Source organism: Mus pahari, chromosome 8, assembly GCF_900095145.1.
Source record: "Mus pahari chromosome 8, PAHARI_EIJ_v1.1, whole genome shotgun sequence".
NCBI classification, from domain to species: Eukaryota; Metazoa; Chordata; class Mammalia; order Rodentia; family Muridae; genus Mus; species Mus pahari.
In genome coordinates this window covers 38,379,154-38,400,878 of record NC_034597.1, presented here as the reverse complement: position 1 = coordinate 38,400,878, position 21,725 = coordinate 38,379,154, and the positions used below count along the sequence as shown (strand labels likewise).

General features: G+C 45.7%; 1 protein-coding gene across 1 annotated transcript in view; it reads left to right on the top strand.

The window, feature by feature from the left end:
• Positions 1 to 21,725, top strand: part of Atg14 (autophagy related 14) — a 35,503-nt gene extending 13,778 nt beyond the window's left edge. The window contains exons 2-10 of the mRNA XM_021203460.1: positions 946 to 1,008; positions 3,845 to 3,887; positions 8,473 to 8,554; positions 13,061 to 13,298; positions 15,377 to 15,606; positions 17,076 to 17,193; positions 18,585 to 18,675; positions 18,752 to 18,837; positions 19,541 to 21,725. Of these exons, the coding sequence (XP_021059119.1) occupies positions 946 to 1,008; positions 3,845 to 3,887; positions 8,473 to 8,554; positions 13,061 to 13,298; positions 15,377 to 15,606; positions 17,076 to 17,193; positions 18,585 to 18,675; positions 18,752 to 18,837; positions 19,541 to 19,847 (1,258 nt within the window). The 3' untranslated portion in view covers positions 19,848 to 21,725. The remainder of the gene's footprint in view (positions 1 to 945; positions 1,009 to 3,844; positions 3,888 to 8,472; positions 8,555 to 13,060; positions 13,299 to 15,376; positions 15,607 to 17,075; positions 17,194 to 18,584; positions 18,676 to 18,751; positions 18,838 to 19,540) is intronic.

The window sequence follows — 21,725 nt, the reverse complement described above, 5'->3', positions numbered from 1 at the left end:
GCTGGGATTAAAGGCATGCGCCACCATGCCCGGCTTCTTCGCTATTTTGTAAGCTTCCAGTGGAAATAAATCTACAAGTTGTAAAGATTCAGCCAGGCACTGGTGCACACAACTGTAATTTCAGTGCTCGAGAGGCAGAGGCAGGTGGATCTCAATAAATTCCAGGCCAACCTGGTCAACATAGCAAGATCCAGGACAGGGAGGACTATATAGGTCCTTTCTCAAAAGACAAAACAGAACAGAACTTGTAGGGACTCAATTTGTAGAGATAAGCAGGATTAAATTAAGTTTGGCAATTAAGATTCTTTCATAATGAAAGCCTCAACTCCTTTGATTCAAGTTCACATTAATGGTGCTGTGCATAGTCATGTGTTCTTTTGGGAGCATTATTTGGGGGCAGAGACAGGCAGTTCCCTAAGAATTCAAGCCCAGCCTGGTCAGCATAGAGGGTTCTAGGTCAGCCAGGGATATAGAATGTCTCAAAAACAACACAAGTTCATGTTAGTATTCTGCTATGCGTATTTTGGGAAACAGGTACAGGACAGAATCTACAAACACTTTAAAGTGAGGAAAGAGCTTTAGAGCTGACAACTTGGTTAAATACCTGGTGGTGAGCAGGGTGTGCACCTGTTTAGAAAGTGTTTACTAGCCTGGCATGGTGGTGCACGCCTTTAATCCCAGCACTCGGGAGGCAGAGGGAGGCGGATTTGAGTTCGAGGCCAGCCTGGTCTACAAAGTGAGTTCCAGGATAGCCAGGGCTATACCGAGAAACCCTGTTTCAAAAAACAAAAACAAAAAAAAAAGAAAGTGTTTACTTCCCGGATCTAGGCATTTCCATAGGAATTTGCAGAAGTGGTCAGCCCGGGAATTGGTGGAATCTCATTAACCTGGGGAAAGGGGGGGACATGCAAATAAACCAAGGTTTTGTTTTGTTTGTTTAAACAGGTTTATTGACAAGAAGGAAAGACTAAACCAACTTAAGAACAAGCAAGAAGAATTTCAGAAAGAGTAAGTTTTTAGTCTTTAATTTGTAGAGGTTTGTCTCTTGCTACTTGTTTTGAAAGACCTCCGTGGGGAGCCCTCCCCACTCCAGTCTCGAGAAGGTGGCACCCAAAAACCACGATTAAACCATCTTGATGTAAAAACGTAAGGTAGTTTATTGGCGGAGCTCTGGGCTGATGCGTACCTCACACAGGAGGTAGAGGCATTGACCACGTGGCTCGAAAGCTAGGGGTTTTTATAGAGGGAGGGGTCGGGAGCTCGGGAGAATTGGCACGGTTGTACATGATTGGCCCATTTAAACACCAACACATTTGCAGAATGGTACGTGCAAGTCAACAGAGCACCTGGTTAACATATGACTCCAAACTATCAGCCCCAGGCCTGTTCTACTGTGTCCTCTGCCTCAGGCTTCTAAGCTTACAATTTTTTGACCTAAGTTACATGAATCACAGACCTTAAATTTCATCTTAAATTTCATTTCCCTTCAGTTTTAATCTGTTGCTTCTGTGTGCAGATTTGTGAATTGCCACCCCATTTAGCAGACTGTATTTTTTGTTTGTTTTTTTGAGACAGGGTTTCTCTGTGTAGCTCTGGCTATCCTGGAACTCACTCTGTAGACCAGGCTGGCCTTGAACTCAGAAATCCCGAAGCAGACTATCTTTTAAAGTTTAGGCCACTGTGTGGAGTTTCAGACTTACAGTGTGGGGAAAGAAATCATGTCAGAGAAATAAAGCAGGAGAGAAGATCAAGTTTCTAGAAAATCCTGGCCTAAGACCTGGAGTCTTTTCTGCAGTAATCACAAGTGGTTTGGACAAATGAGTCACTCACTTGGCCCTGCTCACTGAATGCCAGTGGACCTACAACAGTAGGCTTTCTGAGTCCTAAGTTAGGGTTCACACAGGTCCCGTAGGCCCTCATAGCTCCCGGTCATTTTTGGGAATTGGTAAATGGCAGTGTATCTTTGGGTAGTCAGTTTAGAGCAGTAACGTCTAGCTGTCTGTATCACAATTCAGTAGCTGAGATAGAATTTTTTTTTAGATATATTTATTTATTTTATATATATATGAGTACACCATTGCTGTCTTCAGACACACCAGAAGAGGGCATCAGACCCCATTTCAGATGGTTGTGACCCACCATGTGGTTGTTGAGAACTGAACTCAGGACCTCTGGAAGAGCAGTGTAACCACTGAGCCATCTCTCCAGATAGAAAGTTTTAAGATGCAGATTCTTGGACTCCTAGCCTCTGACACTCTGATGTAGTAAGTCTAGGGTGAGGCCCAGGACTGAGTTGTTAGTTGGTCCCTTATTTTTTTACCTTAGATTTAAGTTTAACAATTTCTGTAGAGGACTGGACAGATGGCTCTGTGGTTAAGAGCACCGACTGCACTTCCAGAGGTCCTGAGTTCAATTCCTAGCAACCACATGGTGGCTCACAACCATCTTATAATGGAATCTGATGCCCTCTTCTGGTGTATCTGAAGGGAGCAATGGTGTACTCATATACATAAAATAAATCTTAAAAAAAAAAAAAATTCTGTAGACCCTTCTGCCCTAAACTGACCTGGTGGCTCTTCTGTGGTGCCTTCGACTCTTACTACAGCTGTTCTTAGCCAGGGGTGGCAGTATGCAGAAGACTGAGTTCGAGATTAACTTGGGCACATAGCAAGAGCCAGTTTTGAAAACAAAAGCAGGCCTGGAGAGATGGGTCACCCTTCCAGAGGCCCTGGGTTTCATTCCCGGCATCCCCATGGAAGCAAAACAACAGTCTGCAACTCTGGCTCCAGGAGACTGGCCTGATGCCCTAATTTGGTATTTCCTGAGGCCCAGGTACACCCATGACGCACAGACATACACATGCAGACAGAACACCCGTATACATGATACAGATTTTTTTTTTTTTTTTTTGGTTTTTCAGGACAGGGTTTCTCTGTATAGCCCTGGCTGTCCTGGAACTCACTCTGTAGACCAGGTTGGCCTCGAACTCAGAAATCCGCCTGCCTCTGCCTCCCGAGTGCTGGGATTAAAGGCATGCACTCAGCCCCAGAATTTTTTTTTTTAAAGATTAATTTATTGCCCCAGTACAGGGGAACACCAGGGCCAAGAAGGGGGAGTGGGTGGGTAGGGGTGTGGGGTGGGAGAGGGTATAGGGGACTTTGGGGATAGCATTTAAAATGTAAATGAAGTAAATACCTAATAAAAATTGAAAAAAAATTTTTAAAAAAGATTAATTAATTTATTATATGTAAGTACACTGTAGTTGTCTTCAGACACCCCAGAAGAGGGCATCAGATCTCATTAGGGATGGTTGTGAGCCATCATGTGGTTGCTGGGATTTGAACTCACAACCTTTGGAAGAGCAGTCGGTGCTCTTAACCACTGAGCCATCTCTCCAGCCCCCTTTTTTTAAAGTTTGTTTTTTGTTTTGGTTTTGTTTTGGTTTTGGTTTTTCAAGACAGGGTTTCTCTGTGTAGCCCTGGCTGTCCTGGAACTCACTCTGTAGACCAGGCTGCCCTCAAACTCAGAAATCTGCCTGCCTCTGCTTCCCAAGTGCTGGGATTAAAGGTGTGCGCCACCATGCCCAGCCAGAATTTTTAAAAAATAGATTTATATCTTTTTTGTTTTGTTTTTTTGTTTTTCGAGACATGGTTTCTCTGTGTAGCCCTGGCTGTCCTGGAATTCACTTTGTAGACCAGGCTGGTCTCAAACTCAGAAATTCTCCCTCTGCCTCCCAAGTGCTGGGATTAAAGGCATGCGCCACCACCGACCAGCTATAGATTTATATCTTTTGAGCTTCATAAGACTGTCAGTAAGGGTTTCCATCTGTCTCTTTCCCATACAGAGTACTAAAAGCTATGGAAGGAAAGCGGCTAACAGATCAGTTGGTAAGTCCCAAGAAGTATTTAAGCTAATTTTCTTCAAACATGAGGGTGCATATTTTTAAATTGGTAGCACTTAAAGAAATAATTATTTAATTTAGTTTTTCACCACATTTGACAGCCTGGAGTTTAAATTTATTTGTAGTATGGCCTTCTAAAGTTTACATGGAGATAGGCCAAATGGAATAGCCAATTAAATTGTACAACTATCATAAAGGATAATTATACAAATCTGCTCTTGGCAAACTAATATAGAACCAATAGAGCAATCGTCTTGTAATGATTACTCATAATAAACACATGATTAAATGTAAAATACTAAAGATTCAGCAAGAGCTGTGCATGGATCTGTGTGCCTGGAATCCTAGTTTTTGGGAGTGGATGATAAGAGGGTTGAAACTTGGAGCCAGCTGGACCTACATGAGATTACAGTTCTTAACAAAAAGAAAGAATAATTTAGCAGTGGATTTATGCAGTTTGAGGTTGTTAGGACCTTTAGAAGCCACAGACAAAAGCATTTTGACATAGTAAACTAATTTAAAAACTTTGCACATTAAATAAAATTAACCACTAAGCTGGTGAATGAACACGGGTGTGTAAATTAGGGGCATTTGACCCCTTTCCCCCTGTGTGCAGCATCAGAGACACTTGACTTGGGGATAGTTTGTGCTGCTGACAGAGCCCTCGTGTGTTCAACAAGTTCCTCCTAAGAAATGAACACAGGACACGGAGACTTATGGGTAGCAAACCAAAGTTAGTAAAGGAATGCTCCAGGTTCAGGTGTTGAGAAGAGACCGTGGTATGTGGAGCTAGCTGCCTTTGTCTCAGTTATTTTATAACTACATCCAGTTAATGTGGCACATCAATTTTAATGGTGTAAGAATGTGGTTAGTATATACGTATCCAAAGGAACTTTGTGATATAATCTTCAATGAAAATAAGGTAGGGCACTGTTATTCCTTTGTGTGTGTACTTTAAATATACTCTAAATGATATAGCTGACCAGGCATTAGCCCTGAAGTGTAGCCTGCCGGAGGACTGCATTCTAACAAGGAAACAGCTTATCCCTGACAAGGTGGAGGGATTCAGTACAGTGGCCAACTTTTTTCTGTAGTGTCTAGCAGTTGCATCATGTATAATTTTATGACAGTTAAAGAATATAAATGACTCATGCTGTGAATATTATAAATAAATAAGATGTTCAGTAAAAAGTTTTCTAAAATTTTTCTAACACTTCTCAACCTGACTTAGCGATGCAGCGTGGAGAGGCTAGAGCAGGAGGATCATGAGTTTGTAGGTCAGACTGGACTCTCTAATAGCATCGTCCTCACAAGATAAAAGTGGGAGCAGATGGATTAAGGTTCTCTAAAGGAACAGAACTGATAGAACAAATCTGTATATATGTAGAAAGGAGACTTATTAGCATGGCTTACCTGCTTGGGTCTGGCCAGTCTAACAGTGGCTGTCCACCAAAGTCCAAGAATCCAGTAATTGTTCAGTCCATGAGGCTAGATGTCTCAGCTGGTCTGTAATATATGTCAGAATCCTAAAGAAGTAGGTTCTAATGCTACTGAAGGAATACCTCAGCAGCAGGGGAGATGACCTTGGCAATGACAATGAGGACAAGCAGGTATGTCTTCCATACAAAGTGCATGAGGTGAGCCCAGATTTAGGATGGGTCGTCAAACCTCAGATGGCCTGTGTTAAAGCTGGATCTTCCTACCTGATTCAAATAATCCAGTTAACCAACTATCCCTCACATGTATGCCCAGTTGCTTGGGTTTTTCGTTAATTCCGAATGGAGTCAAGTTGACAACCAAGAATAGACATCACAAGTCCACCACCCCTTGTCAGCTTGACGTACAATCATATTTGCTTATGTCACACTTAATTTCCAAATGAAAACAATAACTAGGTCATAATTATACCTAACAAGATATAAATACCCCACATATAGTTGCAAACACATTGTATATTTTAGGCCAGGTAGCAATTCCCTTGAGGGATATTCTTTTAGTATCTCACAACTTAGATATGATAACCATTGATATCATCTCAGTTGATGTTACATTACATGATAAAGAAAGAAAATCTGTACAAGCACAGTCATAACAAAACATGACAGAAATAGCCATGTCAGTTATAGCCCACACTGTTGCGGCTGGTCAAGTGGCCTTAGCTGGTATTTATTATTACCTCTGCTGCCCCTTCTGTATCCTCCACCTTCAGCAAGCACCTCAGCAGGTCTTGGTTCTTTTTCCTGGAGAGTAACCCGTATTTTTATACCTGAAGAGTCTGTCCCCTTTGTTATCTTGCCTGGTTTGGATTGTTGTAGTTTCCCAGGGCATGGGAGCACCAAGATAAAACCAAAAAGATCTACTGCATTCCAGACAGATCTTTCTTTCTTCTGTTGAAGGGAAGCAAACGAGTTTTCCCTTGGAAATCTGGAAACCCTGCTAACACTGTATTCCTTTCTCTTAGCCTATTGGCTTAAGGGCACCAGAAGCCTGAAGTAGTTAGCAGGAGTCTGAGCTTCTAGATCAAGGGTATGTTTGTGGTGTCTCCTGGCAGGAGTGCTCTGCAACCAAAACTTCTAAGCCAGCAGAACTTAAGGTCATGGGAACAGGAAGTAAAAACTTTGCTAGTGGGTCACCAGGACTGAGAGTGAAACCTTTCCCTTCTCTACCCCTGGATTACTTGACTTGTGGATCCTGGCTATGGGAGGAATTGTACCATATATTGAATTCTGATTCAAAGCATTATACTGCCTTCTGAAGAACCCTGGCCCAGCCTTCCAGGCTGCTGTCACCTAAGTTGGCCCTGTAACTGTATCTTCGAAAGGTTATTACATCTTTCTATCAGGCTAACTGATTCAGGATGGTGAGAACATGTTAAGACCAGTGGAGTGGGCCAGATGGCTCAACAGGTAAAGGACCGCATAAGCCTGAGCTGATCTCCAATCCCCAGTCCTCCCATCCCCCACCCCTGACATCCATAGAAAAGTGGAAGGAGAGAATCAGTGCCTCCATGAGTACTCCATGCCCCACCTCCACACCATTTATAGACAAATAAAAATAAATAACAAATGCCATCTGTTCTGCATCTCGTGTCATGGGACTGCTTATATAAATGTTAACACTGTAAGTACTTTTTTTTTTTTGGTTTTTTTGAGACAGGGTTTCTCTGTGTAGCCCTGGCTGTCCTGGTACTCACTCTGTAGACCAGGCTAGCCTCGAACTCAGAAATCTGCCTGCCTCTGCCTCCCAAGTGCTGGGATCAAAGGCATGCGCCACCACTGCCCAGCTGTAAATACTTTTAGACTTTTAATTACCTACGATTAAGGAGACAATACAAAATAATTGTGCATTAACTAACAAGTTGTTTCTGTTTTTGCAACAAAACACTACAACAAAGGCAGCTTATAAAAGAGAGCACTTAATGTCTCAGAGTATTAAAAGTCCATTATGGAGGAGGGTGGGGGCAGCTGGAGAGGAGGCTCTGCAGTTAGGAGCACTGACTGCTCTTCCATAGGTCCTGAGCTCAATTCCCAGCAACCACATGGTGACTCACAGCCATCTGTAATGGGGATCTGATGCCCTTTTCTGGTGTGTCTGAAGACAGTGACAATGTACTCACATACATGAAACAAATTGTTCAAAACAAAACAAAACAAAAACCAGAGTTCATTATGGGAAATGAAAGAATAGCTGAGAGTTCATATCTTTATCCATGACCATGAGGCAGAGAGAAAGAGGGTACTGGGGTTATTTGAAAACTCAGAGCCTTCCATCAGTGATAACACCTTCTCTAGCAAGGCCATACCGCCTCATCTTTCCAAAACCATCCACCAACAGGGGACCAAGTATCCAAACAGTCTGAGCCTGTGGCCCATCCTCATTTATACCACCACACGTGTCCTATAAGCTGGGATGCTTTATTCACTAGGGAAAGCGGTGCCTGGCTGTACCATTCCTAGTGATGCCCAGGGACAGTTTCTTGTTTGATGTGATTTTCTGAGTCATCTGAATGTAGACCTGGCTTGGTGCTTTGGTGATGCTGCAGACATTCTGAATCCGCTCTGTCCTTGTGGGAGCTACTAGGCATGTGTTGTTGACCCTATGACATTTGGATAGTAGATAGGGAAATTAATCTCTATGTGTTATAATTATTTTATGATGGGTTTGAAGCAGGATTTTATATGTAACTCAGGATGGCCTTGAAGTCCTGAACCTTCTGTCTCTATGTCCCAAAAGCTAGTATTCTAGTTGTATATCTCCCACATGCAGCTTAGCCAGGTTGGAAGGTAGCTATGTACTGGGTAAGGGAAGTTTAGAAGCACTTTTCTCTGTGCTCTAACCCGTGAGAAAGAACTACATAAGTTTCTTTCTCATTGATTTCACAGCAGCTACTGTATGGAACCAGAAAATATGTTCCTCTTTGTAATATACTGTAGGTCAACACAGTCATAACAAATGGAGTTACAATAGCTTTTTCTTCATTGCGTCCTAAGGTGGATTGGGAAATCAGCAGTAATTCAGGTAGATAATCCCATGAGACTGACATTTGTGACATCTGTTGTGTATTTTTTAAGAGATGGAAAATAATGTCATGCAAGATGAGGATTGAACAGCTGAAGCAAACAATATGTAAAGGAAATGAGGAAATGAAGAAAAGTAAGTAATCCCTGGGAGTGGCCTGGGGTGGGCGGTGGGAGGCGGGGCTGGCGTGGGGTCGTTAGTAAGTACGCACCTTCCTCAAAGGAGCAGGGAGCTGAGGCAGCAGGAGCCGAGGCAACCATGGTCAGGAGGGAGAGACTGTGCCCATAAGTAGCCTGCTTCCTATTTCTGTTCAGTCTGGGAACCATACTTAAAGGGGGATCTATCCCCTTCAATTAGCCCAATCTAGAAACTCCCTGACAAACATACCCAGAGGTTTATCTCTTGTGGTGCTTGATCCTGTCAAGTTGTCATATTGACCATCACAGGGTATTAGTGGCTTTGGAAACTTGATTATGGGTTGCAGATATCAAATCCCCAATTTGAAGTGCCTATAATTACAAGTGTTTTGGATTTCAGTTTTCTTTGATTCTTGGAATGTTTGTGTGTGTGTGTGTGTGTGTGTGTGTGTGTGTGTGTGTGTGTATTGAGATATGCTGTTGGGACCTATCTAAAGATGAAATTTGTTTGTGTTTCTATGTGGAATTAAAATTGTAGCATTTTGTCAGCAGTCAATGTCTGGGTTTTAAGACTACGTGTAGTGGCACACACCCCTAATCACAGTGCTCGGATAGAGGCCAGCCTGGTTTACACGTACGGGACAGCCAGGGCTACATAGTGAGATCCTGTCTTAAAATGAAAGAGGGGGAAAAAAAAAGAAAAGAAACCTGGATTTAGAGCATTCCACTCTTCAGATTTATGTATTTATTGAGAAAGGATCTTGCTCTGTAGCTAGCCCAGGTTAGCCAGAGATTGACAAGCCTCTTCTCATCTCTAGTGCTACCGTGTACAGCCCCAAAGTCAGATTATTTTACCAGGGAAGCCTAACTCTGCTTGCTTTCCTTTCTTAAAGACTTACTATCTGTGTATACCATTCTGCCTGCATGAATCTCTACAGGCCAGAAGAGGGCACCAGATCTCATTATGGATGTTTGTGAGCCACCATGTGGTTGCTGGGAATTGAACTCAGGACCTCTGGAAGAGCAGCCAGTGAATGGTCTTAACCTCTGAGCCATCTCTCCAGCCCCATTTGCTTCCCTCTTTAAGATATTTACATAGGGTTGTTTGGTTTTTTGCCGAGGCCTTCAGTGGTTTACAGCTCTGTCTAAGGGGAAGGACTGAGAATGTCTTCACTGTAGTGCTTTGCATGCCCTCAGCTCCTGGCTTGCTCACCACCACTGTAAAAAACCAAACCCTGGGGCACATTTGCAGAGTCTGACTAGGCACTTACTTGTGATACACAGGCAGGAATGTGAAACTGTGGCTTTTCTCCTCTGGTGAATTCACATTCATAAAACCTGTACTGGTTTCACATTACAGATAAATGCTTTAGATGTTACCATAGGTGGTGATCACATTTTATGAACTCTATGAAACCTTACCTCATTGGACAGATTTCTTTCTTTCTTTCTTTCTTTCTTTCTTTCTTTCTTTCTTTCTTTCTTTCTTTTTTTTTTTTTTTTTTTTTTGGTTTTTCGAGACAGGGTTTACCTGGCTGTCCTGGAATTCACTCTGTAGACCAGGCTGGCCTCAAACTCAGAAATCTGCATGCCTCTGCCTCCCAAGTGCTGGGATTAAAAGCGTGTGCTACCACGCCCAGCTTATTTATTTCTTGAGATTAGTGTCTTAGTTACCTTTTTTCTTGCTGTGGTCAAACACCATACCAAGTCAGCATATGAAAGAAAACATTTGATTGGGCTTAGTGGCCATGATGGTGGAGCAAAGGCATGGTAGCAGGAACAGCTGAGAGCTCACATTTCAGGCCATAAGCTGGAAGCAGAGAGTTCAATGGAAATAGCAGGAGCTTTGTAAGCCTTAAAGCCAATCCCTGAGCCACGCCTCCTAGTCCTTCCTAACTTTTACCAACTGGAGACCATTCGAACATGAGTCTCTGGGGCCATTCTCATTCAAACCGTTACCTTCATCTTAAAGTTTAGAGTAACGTCATTATCTCATGAATCCCATGGTTTAGAAGTAGTGACTTTCTGGTGACATGTGATGATGCTGTCAGAGCTTCCTTCCATTGAAAGTGCTTAGTCTCGTGAAGTGTGTATGTGATGTTGGATGGGCTGAACATTTGGGTATCAGAGCAGCATGGTGTATGTGTGCAGATCTACAGGGAGAAGGGACCCCTGATGTTTGCTTGCACTTTCCAGGACATGGGTCAGCAGCACGAGAAGTTATTTAACACTGGCTCTCCATGTCCCCAACATTCTCCAGTGATACTGAGGCAGATGTCCCATACTTTCAAAGCTGCACAGTATGCTAAGCAAGTACATGCATAAAACTTTAACAGCTCATTCTAACAGGTTCCTAAACTTTAAAACAAAAAGATAGTCACAAAGCAGTGTACCTACAGCACATTATGAGAATGACTTTGTGGCCATCTGGGAACTCAGACAGAGAGTCACAGCTGTGCACACTATTGTAGATTTACAGACTGCTGTCAGCTTAGACCCAGGACCTCACTTTGGGCTGCTGTGGAGAGCTTGGATGATGCCAGAGTTGAAAACTGGTGCTTGATAGAAGGTGCCCTCGGGAGCCTCTTCACTGTCTTGCAAGCTGTGTTAAAGGAGTGATTCATGAACTCAGCTCACAGATGGAGTGGTTGCTACGGGTCATCTTTTCTTGAAGCTGTGTTGTTGGTTTATGCCTGTGTAGTCCAGTGATGGGCAGAGACTGACACTGTTGAGCCCAACTTAACCTTTCACAGTGCATGCATGCATCGAGAGATGGGTAGGAAAGTTAGTTATGGGCATTTGAAGGGTGGGGTTCATCTGGCTGTAGAGTAGAGTAAAAATAGCATCAAATGCTTTGATGTTTTAGGGTAGACACCAGCAGGGGAAGAGGGAACCTTGAGTTCCAAAATCAGCATGGGTTGCAGATGGGTGACTGAGTACCCTGTCACCAGTGCTGGGCAAGATACTGAATTTTCCGCTGTCCTGTCTAGTTTAGGACCTCAGCTAGACAGATTCCTGAGTCTTGCCAAGGGTCATTAAATATCATGGGCATGGTAGAGTTTTTAAACTAAGTAAAAGTAAACTTGTATGGGACTGACCAATCCTGGGATGGTTGTACCCAGACATCTGCTGGGCGGTGGTGGCGCACGCCTTTAATCCCAGCACTTGGGAGGCAGAGGCAGGTGGATTTCTGAGTTCGAGGCCAGCCTGGTCTACAAAGTGAGTTCCAGAACTGCCAGGACTACACAGAGAAACCCTGTCTCGAAAAAACAAAAACAACAACAACAACAAAAAAACCCCAGACATCTGCATGGAGCTGGCTTGGGAAAGGGGTGTTTCTGAGAGGAGATGGGGAACTAAGAAATCTCATGCCAGTGCTAACCTGCAAGCTTAGGTCTTCAGAGACAGCGGCTGTGTCCACAGGTGCTTGTGAAGTGCCTGTTACAGCCTGCTTAGGAGGTGGCAAGGCTTCAGTGGGTATGGCATGAAGAACTAAGAGTCGTGTGCTGCAGAAGCCAGAGAAAGGCAGAGCCTGTCTTCCTTCCTTCCTTCCTTCCTTCCTTCCTTCCTTCCTTCCTTCCTTCCTTCCTTCCTTCCTAAGATTTATTTATTTTATGTATATGAGTACACTGTCGCTGTCTTCAGACACACCAGAAGAGGACATCAGATCCCCATTACAGATGGTTGTGAGCCACCATGTGGTTGCTGGGATTTGAACTCAGGACCTTCAAAAGAGCAGTCAGTGCTCTTAACTGCTGAGCCATCTCTCCAGCCCCAAGGCAGAGCCTTTCAAATAAGAAAAATCTGGAAATTGGGAAAAATAGGAGCAAATACGGCACCTTAACAGATGGGTAGTATTTGAACAGGAGTGTGGGGATGGGTGTTTGCAAGCTTTCCCTGGCATTGAGTGGGTCCATCTGAGAAGATGGTCTCAAGTGTGGGTGGAGGCACTGAATACAGCGAGGGGAAAGGGATCTGTGGCTGTGCCTGTTTGGGGGTCGGAAGAACTGCCAGGCATTATCTGTAGGTGACAAACACATGTAGTCCTATCCCAGCATTCAGCAGGTTGAGGCAAGAGAGAGGATCATGTACACACTTGCACATGCACACACACTCACTCATGGGGCGTGCAGAAAGGGGGCGGTGGGTAGGTTGGAGTTGAGCCACCTAGAGATGGGTGCCACTTAAGTGAGATGTAATCAGAAGCAACAGTGGGAGTGGAAAGCAAGGCTTAACTGTAGACCAGCTAATAGGACCAATGTAGGGCGACTGCTGGGCCGGCACACAGGTCCGGAGGAAGTGGTTCCTAGATGTCTGTCCTAGAGCGTAGTTTGTGACTCAGATGATACTTAACTTGAGTACAGTGACCCTAGCACGCCGCAGACTCTATGACCCCAGGAATCTGTGTAGGAAGGCCCTAGTGAAGTCCCTCTGCATGCACACTAGTGAGGGTGGAAGGGCAGGGTGCAGAGCTGCTCACAGGGGCATGTGGCTTGCTGCGTAGATTCTGAAGGCCTCCTCAAGAACAAGGAAAAGAACCAGAAGCTTTACAGCCGAGCACAGCGGCACCAAGAGAAAAAGGAGAAGATTCAGCGGCACAACCGTAAGCTTGGGGACCTGGTGGAGAAGAAAACCATTGACTTGAAGAGTCACTATGAGCGGTTGGCGCGGCTTCGAAGGTCACACATCCTGGAGCTCACCTCCATCATATTCCCAATCGACGAAGTGAAGACTTCTGGGAGGTACAGTAAGAAGGCTCTGGGGTGGGCAGTGCTGAGCACTGTCCTCTCAGTGTGTCAGCACTTAATTTACTGGGCCTCCTTGGAGGAGGGTCGGTTGGCTTTCCTGATAATGAAACTCGAGTCTTATCTTCCTCAGTTAACAGTAAATAAAAGGGAGGCAGTCAGGACGAGGGGTGGGGTGGCTTGTGTTCTGTCTCAGCTTTCAGGTTACATTCTGGCTCAAACTCCTGGGAAAACCATCTGTTCAGTCATGCTAGTCGGGGCATTTATTAGTTGTGTGTAAGACACAAACCTGATTTCCTTGTCTGTTAAGTGGAGGCTGAAATCACCTGCATTACTGAGTGTGAACTGGTACCTAGACAAGGCCTAGACTGAGCGTTGTCTGGAATGGCTGTTTATTCTCTAAGCTGCTGAGGAGACAGCCCTATGACTAGTGCATAGGGGCTCTCGGGAAACGGGGGTGAGAGGATCGTGGTTCTCTTTCCCTCCTGCCTCCCTACCGTCTTCCCAACAGCATTTATCAGTGTCTGGATGCTTTTGACAAAGTTCACTTTGGTCTGGTGCTTCAAACCTGTGGTCCTAGTCTCTTGAAGGATGAGGCTGGTGGATTGCAAGTTGAAGGCCAGACTGGGCAACTTATTCAGATCCTGTTTCAACCTTTAAAAGGGACTAGCTGTAGCTCAGCTCTTGCCTAGCATGAGCCCCTTGTAGGTTCGGTCTCCAGCACTACCAAACAAACAAACAAACAAACAAGGTGGAACTGGGAGCAGAGTGCGCACTCGGCCCACTGCATCTCAGTGTGCTGGTTGGCGGGTGTGGAAACCACCGTCAAAATCTCAGATGCTGTCCACCTGCGGGCCATGTGTCTCCTGACTCTCTTGCTCTGCCCGGACTGACAGTAGGTGACTAGTAGCCATTCTTTCTTGTCTCTCCCTCAGTCTCTGCTTTGGTGTGTTGCCAGATTTGGCTCCCTAAAAACTTAACAGGTCTGAGTTTTGCTTCCAACTTGAAAACCCATTCCCTCCCTGATGTTTCCAAGTACTCTGTATCTGGTGAAGCTGCTCCTGGTGCCATAGACCTGTGGTCCCAGATACCTGGGGGATTTACACAGGCAGACTGCAAGTTAAGCCTTGCCTGGATAACTTAAGGAGACCCAGCTTCAATATCAAAAGTACAAAGGGGCTGGGGATGTAGCTCAGTGGTAGAGCCCTTAGGCAGCGTGTGAGCAAAAGGCCTAGGTTCATTCCGTCAGTGCTAGTAGAAAGTCTAGATACAAATTTGGGAAGTATTTTGGATCAGTGGAGAAAAGTTAAATTCCTACCAGTTGGCATAGAGACGGGGCCGGCCAGGCCTCTGAGAGAGACTAGCAGTGCAGAGGCCTCGTGCTAACATTATATCCCTGTGGATCAGCAGGTACCCAAGCAAGCACAGTGTGTGGTTCTGGATTTGCATCCTAGGCCACAAAAGAGGATCTTGGTAGTGCTCGTGTGGCTACAGGGTTGGGTGTGCAGATGAGTTACTAGTACTGCAGTGTGAATGACCTGATTTCTGTTCCACTGTAGCTGGGTATGATGACACATACCTAAAACCTTAGCGCTAAGGATGCTGAGTCAGGAGGACCAGGAATTCAAGGCCAGCCTCTGTGGCACTTCGAATTCAAGGCCAGCCTGACATACACGAGCCCCTATCTTACAGACTGACTCTTTTATTGTGTTTTATTTTGCTTTGGGTATGTTTTATTTTCCTAAGTAGGTGATTTGGGTGAAACTTTAAAACTCTTGCAACTTTTTCATAAGGTTGAAAATTTTATACCAAGAAAACATGTGCCTGTGTAGTTGTGTAGCAAATAGTGACTTGTGGTCACAGTAGGCCACACAGTCCCCTGGTGCCGCACCATGTAGTGATGTGGTCTGTATGTACATGAGCGTCCTCTCCTGCTCACGTGGTGCCGCACACACACATGTATGGCTGGGCAAGACAGGAAGAAAACCTCCTATGCTTCTCCTAGCTTATAATGTTTTCTTGGCATGCATTAGATGTATACTGTGGCTGCGTCTAACCTTGGTTGTTGGTTGCAGAGACCCTGCAGACGTGTCTTCAGAGACTGACAGTGCCATGACCTCAAGCATGGTGAGCAAGCTTGCTGAGGCCCGGAGGACAACTTACCTCTCTGGAAGATGGGTCTGTGATGACCACAATGGTGACACCAGCATTAGCATCACAGGCCCGTGGATTAGCCTACCAAACAACGGGGACTACTCTGCTTACTATAATTGGGTAGAAGAGAAGAAAACAACCCAAGGACCTGGTGAGAAGCAAAACTATTTTTTGAAAGTGTATTTGTGTACATTATTTTGTGAGATAAACTTTCCGTGCCAGAGTGAAGAGTGCTGCGGTGAGCAGTTGGATTTCGTGTACCGTGTTCTCTCTGCTTTGTTTGCTTTAGCCTTCTCTTACAAAGCTCATATTGTGGCGTATGTTAGTCCTCCACTGCTTTTTATATATGGCTAAATACTATTCCATTGTATGGATATACCACGTAGTATATTCATCACTTGATGACTGATGATTACTCACTTCTGGGTTAGTATTAATTCATAGAGAAAGGCAGACAAAAGAATTCTGGTTACACAATGACTGTTATCCAGCAGTCAGAAGGCTGAGTCATGAGGTTTGTCCAGAGTTCAAGGCCAGCCTGAGCTACATAGCCAAGCCTTACCTTACCTCTAATGTAGGGAAGAAGGGAGGGGAAATCTCTTGTTTGTAGAGTAACTTGCCTTTTGAATTTTGGCATTATCTTATAGCTTCACCCTATTGGAGTATTAAATGGAAGGTGAAATACCCCTACAGTTTGTCTTCTGTGGAAAAGGATGGCTCATTTAGTCGTTCAGCATATATGTCTGATGCTGCACCACACAGAGTTATCACTCGGCACATATTCAGTGAGGGTGTGCTTTGTGCCACGGGCAGGGTTAGGTGCTGGTGATAATAGGTTGCCTAAGAAAGGTGGGTAGCCTGTTGTCCTTCTCTGGAGAGGTGGCTTGTGTCCTGGTTTCATTTCTGTTATAAAGTACCCCGAAGGGAAAGAAAAAGCATCGTTGTGGAGAAAGGGTTTATTTTATCTTGTACTTTCAGATTATAGTTCATCCTTGGGAAAATGTGAAGGCAAGAATTCAGCTCCCCGTCTGTCCTCTCACCCAGTCCACGGGGACACTCCCAGTGGGCTATATCTTCCCAGTCAGTTAACATAACCAAGACAAACCCACAGACGTGCCCACAGGCTAACAACCAAGACAAACCCACAGACATGCCCACAGGCTAACTTGTTCTAGGCAATCCCCATTGCTCCTTTCTCCTGGGACTTGGCTGAGTTAAGATGGTTTTGAAATCTAACCATCCCAGGTTGTGAAGAAGTGGCCAAGGGACCATACTCTTGAGTTGGTGCTAAGAGAAGAGCCAGCAGATTTGGGGTAGGCAGAGGTACAGAGGAAGTGACAACCCTTCCATCTTGAGAAATGGTCTTATGTAGCTCAGGCTGGCCTCCTACCCTAGCCTCCCAGGGTTGGTATTTACAGGCATGAGCCACCACATGAGCTAGGTTGGTCATTAATCATTGAGGTGATAAATTACCAGGTCCAGTCAGTCTAGACCATTTATTATGCTTGGCCTATTTCGGACTTTTGTGTCTGACCATTGAGTAAGTGTGACGTCAGTTATCTGACATGTAATTCTAAAACTGCAAGTGAAGCCCTACCTGACTTGTGTGTGCACTCTCAGACATGGAGCATGACAACCCTGCCTACACCATCAGCGCTGCGCTGGGCTACGCCACACAGCTCGTCAACATCGTGTCTCACATACTGGACATCAATCTTCCCAAAAAGCTGTGCAACAGGTAAGTCACTGCGGTGGCAGTGCTGTCTGTCATTGTCATCCATCCGTCTTCCTGGTGTGCCCTTTCACTAGCTGAGAGAAAAGCCAGTGTAAGCCCGAGAAGGTTTGACTACAACATAAGGCTGGTTCTCAGGATGACCCCATCTCCTACAGGCACAAACTGGATCTGAAGAGCCCACGGAGACTCCATCTGATTCTTGGGGAAATAACTGAAGGAGGGATCAGGCTGTACGAGGAGGGTGCTGCCAGTCTTCACACCGGGAGCTGAGGGATTTTATCAGTGGGGTGTGGAGGGGGTTGGTTTGTTCTTATGAAAACCTAGTGTTTAAATGTTTAAAGACACAGTCTCCCACTGCACTTTAAGAGTGCCCACCCTACGCTGGGTATTCTGGCACATGCCTTTAATCCCAGCACTTGGGAGGCAGAGGCAGGTGGATTTCTGAGTTCAAGGCCAGCCTGGTCTACAGAGTGAGTTTCAGGATAGCCAAGGCCACACAGAGAAATCCTGTCTCGAAAAACCAAAAAAAAAAAAAAAAAAAAGTACCCACCCTTGCATTTTCTAGCACACATAAACATCATCTGAATTGTAGCAGCCTATACTTGTGTTTTGCTTTGTTTGTTTGTTTGTTTGTTTGCTTTTTGTATTTAACTAGGATCTTATCATATAGCCCAGCTGGTCTCAGAATCCCCCTGCCTCAGTAGATGGTTGCTGGGCTTTTAGGTGTGTGCTCAAGTAACTCATAGCCAGAATTTACAAATGGACTGTGCTAAGGGCCTGTGGACATCATTGAGAGCAGGAGGTGCATGGGTTTTCCCTCTTCTGTTTTTATATACTGGGGGTTGAACCCAGTTGGGCAAATTCTCTTCCTCTGCCCAGGGCCTGAAGTAGGAATGGAACAAGCCATGGATGGGGACAGTAAGGAAGAAAACTGTAGGCAGAGAAGGCACAGAGTCCCGGGAAGGGAGGCAGGAGAGGTGAAGAGTGAAGAGGAGCGCGCGCGCGCACACACACACACACACACACACACACACACACACACACACACACACACACCCTGGAGTCTGCAGCTGTCACTCTGAAAGGAGTGGGTGGCAGTTGGTCCCCTGTTGGCGCTCCCACAGGCATCTCTCTGGAAGCGTTTCCTGTTGGTGTGGCCTGAGCTCCAGAGGCAGGGTTGCTCGGTCACCTAGGTACGTGCAGTTGCAGTTTCTTAGGTGGTGGGGCTGCTCCCTGGGGGAGCCTAGCAAGGGTCTGTTTCAGGCAGTTTACTAAGGAAGAAGAATGTGCTGTGTTGGTCTGAACTGTAGTTCAGAGATAGCCTGCAGAAAGAATATTTAAACAGACCCTCCTCAGAGAGTCAGGGTCTTAGAAGCTGTGTGCTCTTCTTACAGTGAGTTCTGTGGCGAAAACCTCAGCAAGCAGAAACTGACACGCGCAGTGAGGAAACTGAACGCAAACATCCTCTACCTTTGTTCTTCTCAGGTACGAGCCCGTGCTCTCAACTCATGTTTTATTTGCTGTATGATTAAAGTATTAATGGAGCCTTTGCTTTTTCCAGCATGTCAATCTCGATCAGTTGCAACCACTGCACACACTCAGGAACCTGATGCACCTGGTCAGCCCACACTCTGAGCACCTGGGCAGGTAAGCTGGGTGGCCGGGTGGGTGGGTGGCCTTCCCCGAGCCTGCTTTCTCTGTGGCCGTGCCAGTCGTTCTCACTGGCATAGTCTCCAGTGTCCCCAAGTCCCCCTTTCTGTGGGTAGGACAAACGTACAGTACTGCGTGCAAGGAAACAGTGGGTCATGTGTGGGCTTCTGTGATCCCTTTGTAGTTATTTCTGACAGAAAGTTGTCATGGAGTACAGCTTTCATTAGCATGTGATGTGTCGTAGAGGAGCCGGGTTCCCTGGCGGCCACCTTGTGCTTCTCTGGAAGCTCATGGGTTTTTTTAACCTGCCCCTGGAAGCTGGGCCTTCTCTGGTACATTTCCTTTTGGGTTTGCATATACTGTGTCTGTGGGATTTCTTTTCCTCACCAGGTCAGTTTGGTCACCATTTGTTAGAATTCATACAGTGAACTGGTCTTTGAAATTTATCAGCTTAAAGAACAGAAATCAGTAACATCAGATGTGCTCCGTGGTCTGCTCTAGGTGACTTCTTAGTTGCTAAGCCCAAGGAGCACAAAGGAGGAGAGGCTCATCTTTGGCACCCTGTTCTAGGCCTTACCCACTGTCCTTGCTCTCATCAGCATGGGGACGTTTGTGTAGAGACAGGACATAATGTCAAACTGAAAGAGCTGTGGGGTGGGAGAACGGTGGTGTCTTACGAAGCCCCTCTGTCTGCACACAGGTCAGGACCCTTTGAAGTGCGAGCAGACCTCGAGGAATCCATGGAATTTGTGGACCCTGGAGTTGCTGGAGAATCAGATGCAAGTGGAGATGAGCGTGTAAGCGATGAGGAGACTGACCTGGGCACAGACTGGGAGAACCTGCCAAGCCCCCGATTCTGTGACATCCCTTCCCAGCCGGTGGAAGTCTCCCAGAGCCAGAGCACCCAGGTGTCCCCACCCATCGCCAGCAGCAGTGCTGGTGGGATGATCTCTTCCGCTGCAGCCTCGGTGACCTCTTGGTTCAAAGCTTACACTGGACACCGCTAACGATTTGGGACCAAAAATGCTGATTTTGTGTCTCAGAGTCTTTCCCACTGCACTCTCACAACCTTGTCTGTGTAGTTGCGATAGAGCTTGGAAGCTATCGCCAGGACAAGATTAGTGGCAGGCAGGGCCTGAGCTCAGGGCTCCTGGGCCCGGGTCCTCAGTATGCTGGTTCCTGGGTGCAGGGTCTTCCTGACACTAAGTCCTTAGCTTTGGTCAGGTCATAAAGAAGTGTTTCTTGGTGATGAGGAATGAAAGACAACGACTGAGTTTGTTTTTCTGTCATCCTCTTGGGAGAGCAGCCAGCAGGCCAGCAGCAGTTTGGCCTCCTCAGGGAGAGGTGGTTGTCTGGGGAGGGAGGAGCTGAAAGCTTACTGCTGTCTGTCAGTCATCGTGTGTCACATTCCTGATTTCCTACTACACACCAAAGAAACCCAATTCTTTATTTCTGTGGACCCATATCTGCGAATGGGGGAGTCTGCTGGGATGTTTAGATGTCTGAACAGTTCTCTCGTATTCTGAAGGGAGATAAGTCATTGGAGTTGTCTGTACTACACTCACTTCCTCCATCATTCCCTGGATGGGCTAAATGCTACCTGAGCGTTGGTTGAACACTTATGTGGTCACTCACTTGCTGTCCGGTTTCTTCCTTGGTGGTGGTGGTGGGGGGCGGTTAACTAGTAGCAGGTGTTTCCAGGGAACTCTTCCTCCTTGTCCCTGGGGTCTCTGAGGCTCTGAAGACAGCACCTTATGCAGAGTGTGGCACAGAACAGCTGTCCCAGGAATTTTTCAGCTATCAAGGGATTTCCCCAGAGGTCACTCTAATGACAATCTTATAGAAAGCTATAACAAGAGAGGCATTATGTTCAAGTCGTAAGTAGTTTTTTATTTTTAGTAACTTCAAAAAGGAAGTTCTATGTAACAGGCTCCTGCAATCCTGTGAGAAAGCACCCCTCCTCCGACCTTGTCACCATAGCTTCCTGTTGTGACTGGTGTGATGGTACCTCAGCCAGGTCCTTCAGCAGTCGGCCACCCCTGGCTTCTGTTGACTCACATTGTGGTTGGTACTTTGCCTGCAGATCGAGGCGCCTGGAGCTTTGGCAGTCATTAGAAGTATAGAAAGGGCTTCATCCTGCCTAGGCCCCCATGTGCCCAAGCTCTAGATAGCCAGCTGCGGAGGAGACGGCTGGAGTCTCTTCTGTGACTGCTGGGCTCACTTCTAGAACTTACGGAGTGCGCTGGGAGGAAGGTACAGAAAGTGCAGAGGCCACCAACAGCAATTTAACCACAGTTGCAGGAAGCACAGGCCTGGGTGGCCTGGTTTTATTTAGTGTCAACCAGAGGCACTTTTGTCACCTTCCTTCACAGTAAGTGACAGCACGGACTGCATAGGCTGCTCAAGTCCTTGGGGTTTTGTTATTTTGCACTGGATCCCCCTGTTGTAAATAGTCTTAAATACACATTTCAACCACTGTTTGGTTCCCACACTCTTTGCTGCTCATTAAAACCTTCTGTGTAGGCGTCAGAACCATACACAAAGCTTTCTGAAAAAAAAAAAAATGAAGCTGGTATTTTTTTTTTAAACCGAAAGCCATAGAAGTTGATCATGTTTTCCATTTAAAAATGATTTCTTGGAACAAGGTAATACTAATAGACACTCAGAGGCACCACACAGCTGCTTTACATGGTGTTATGTAGAACCAAGAAATGTAACTTACCATGGTATGGGGGTCGTCAGCAGTGGGTGGGGTTCAGGTGTACATTGGGAAAGAACTGCAATGTCAGAACCCCCTTGCTGTGACTGAAACTTCCAGGTCAGGTTGATCACACAGATGTTTTCTAAACTTTTGTTGTATTATTGCAATAAATCCTTTAACAGTA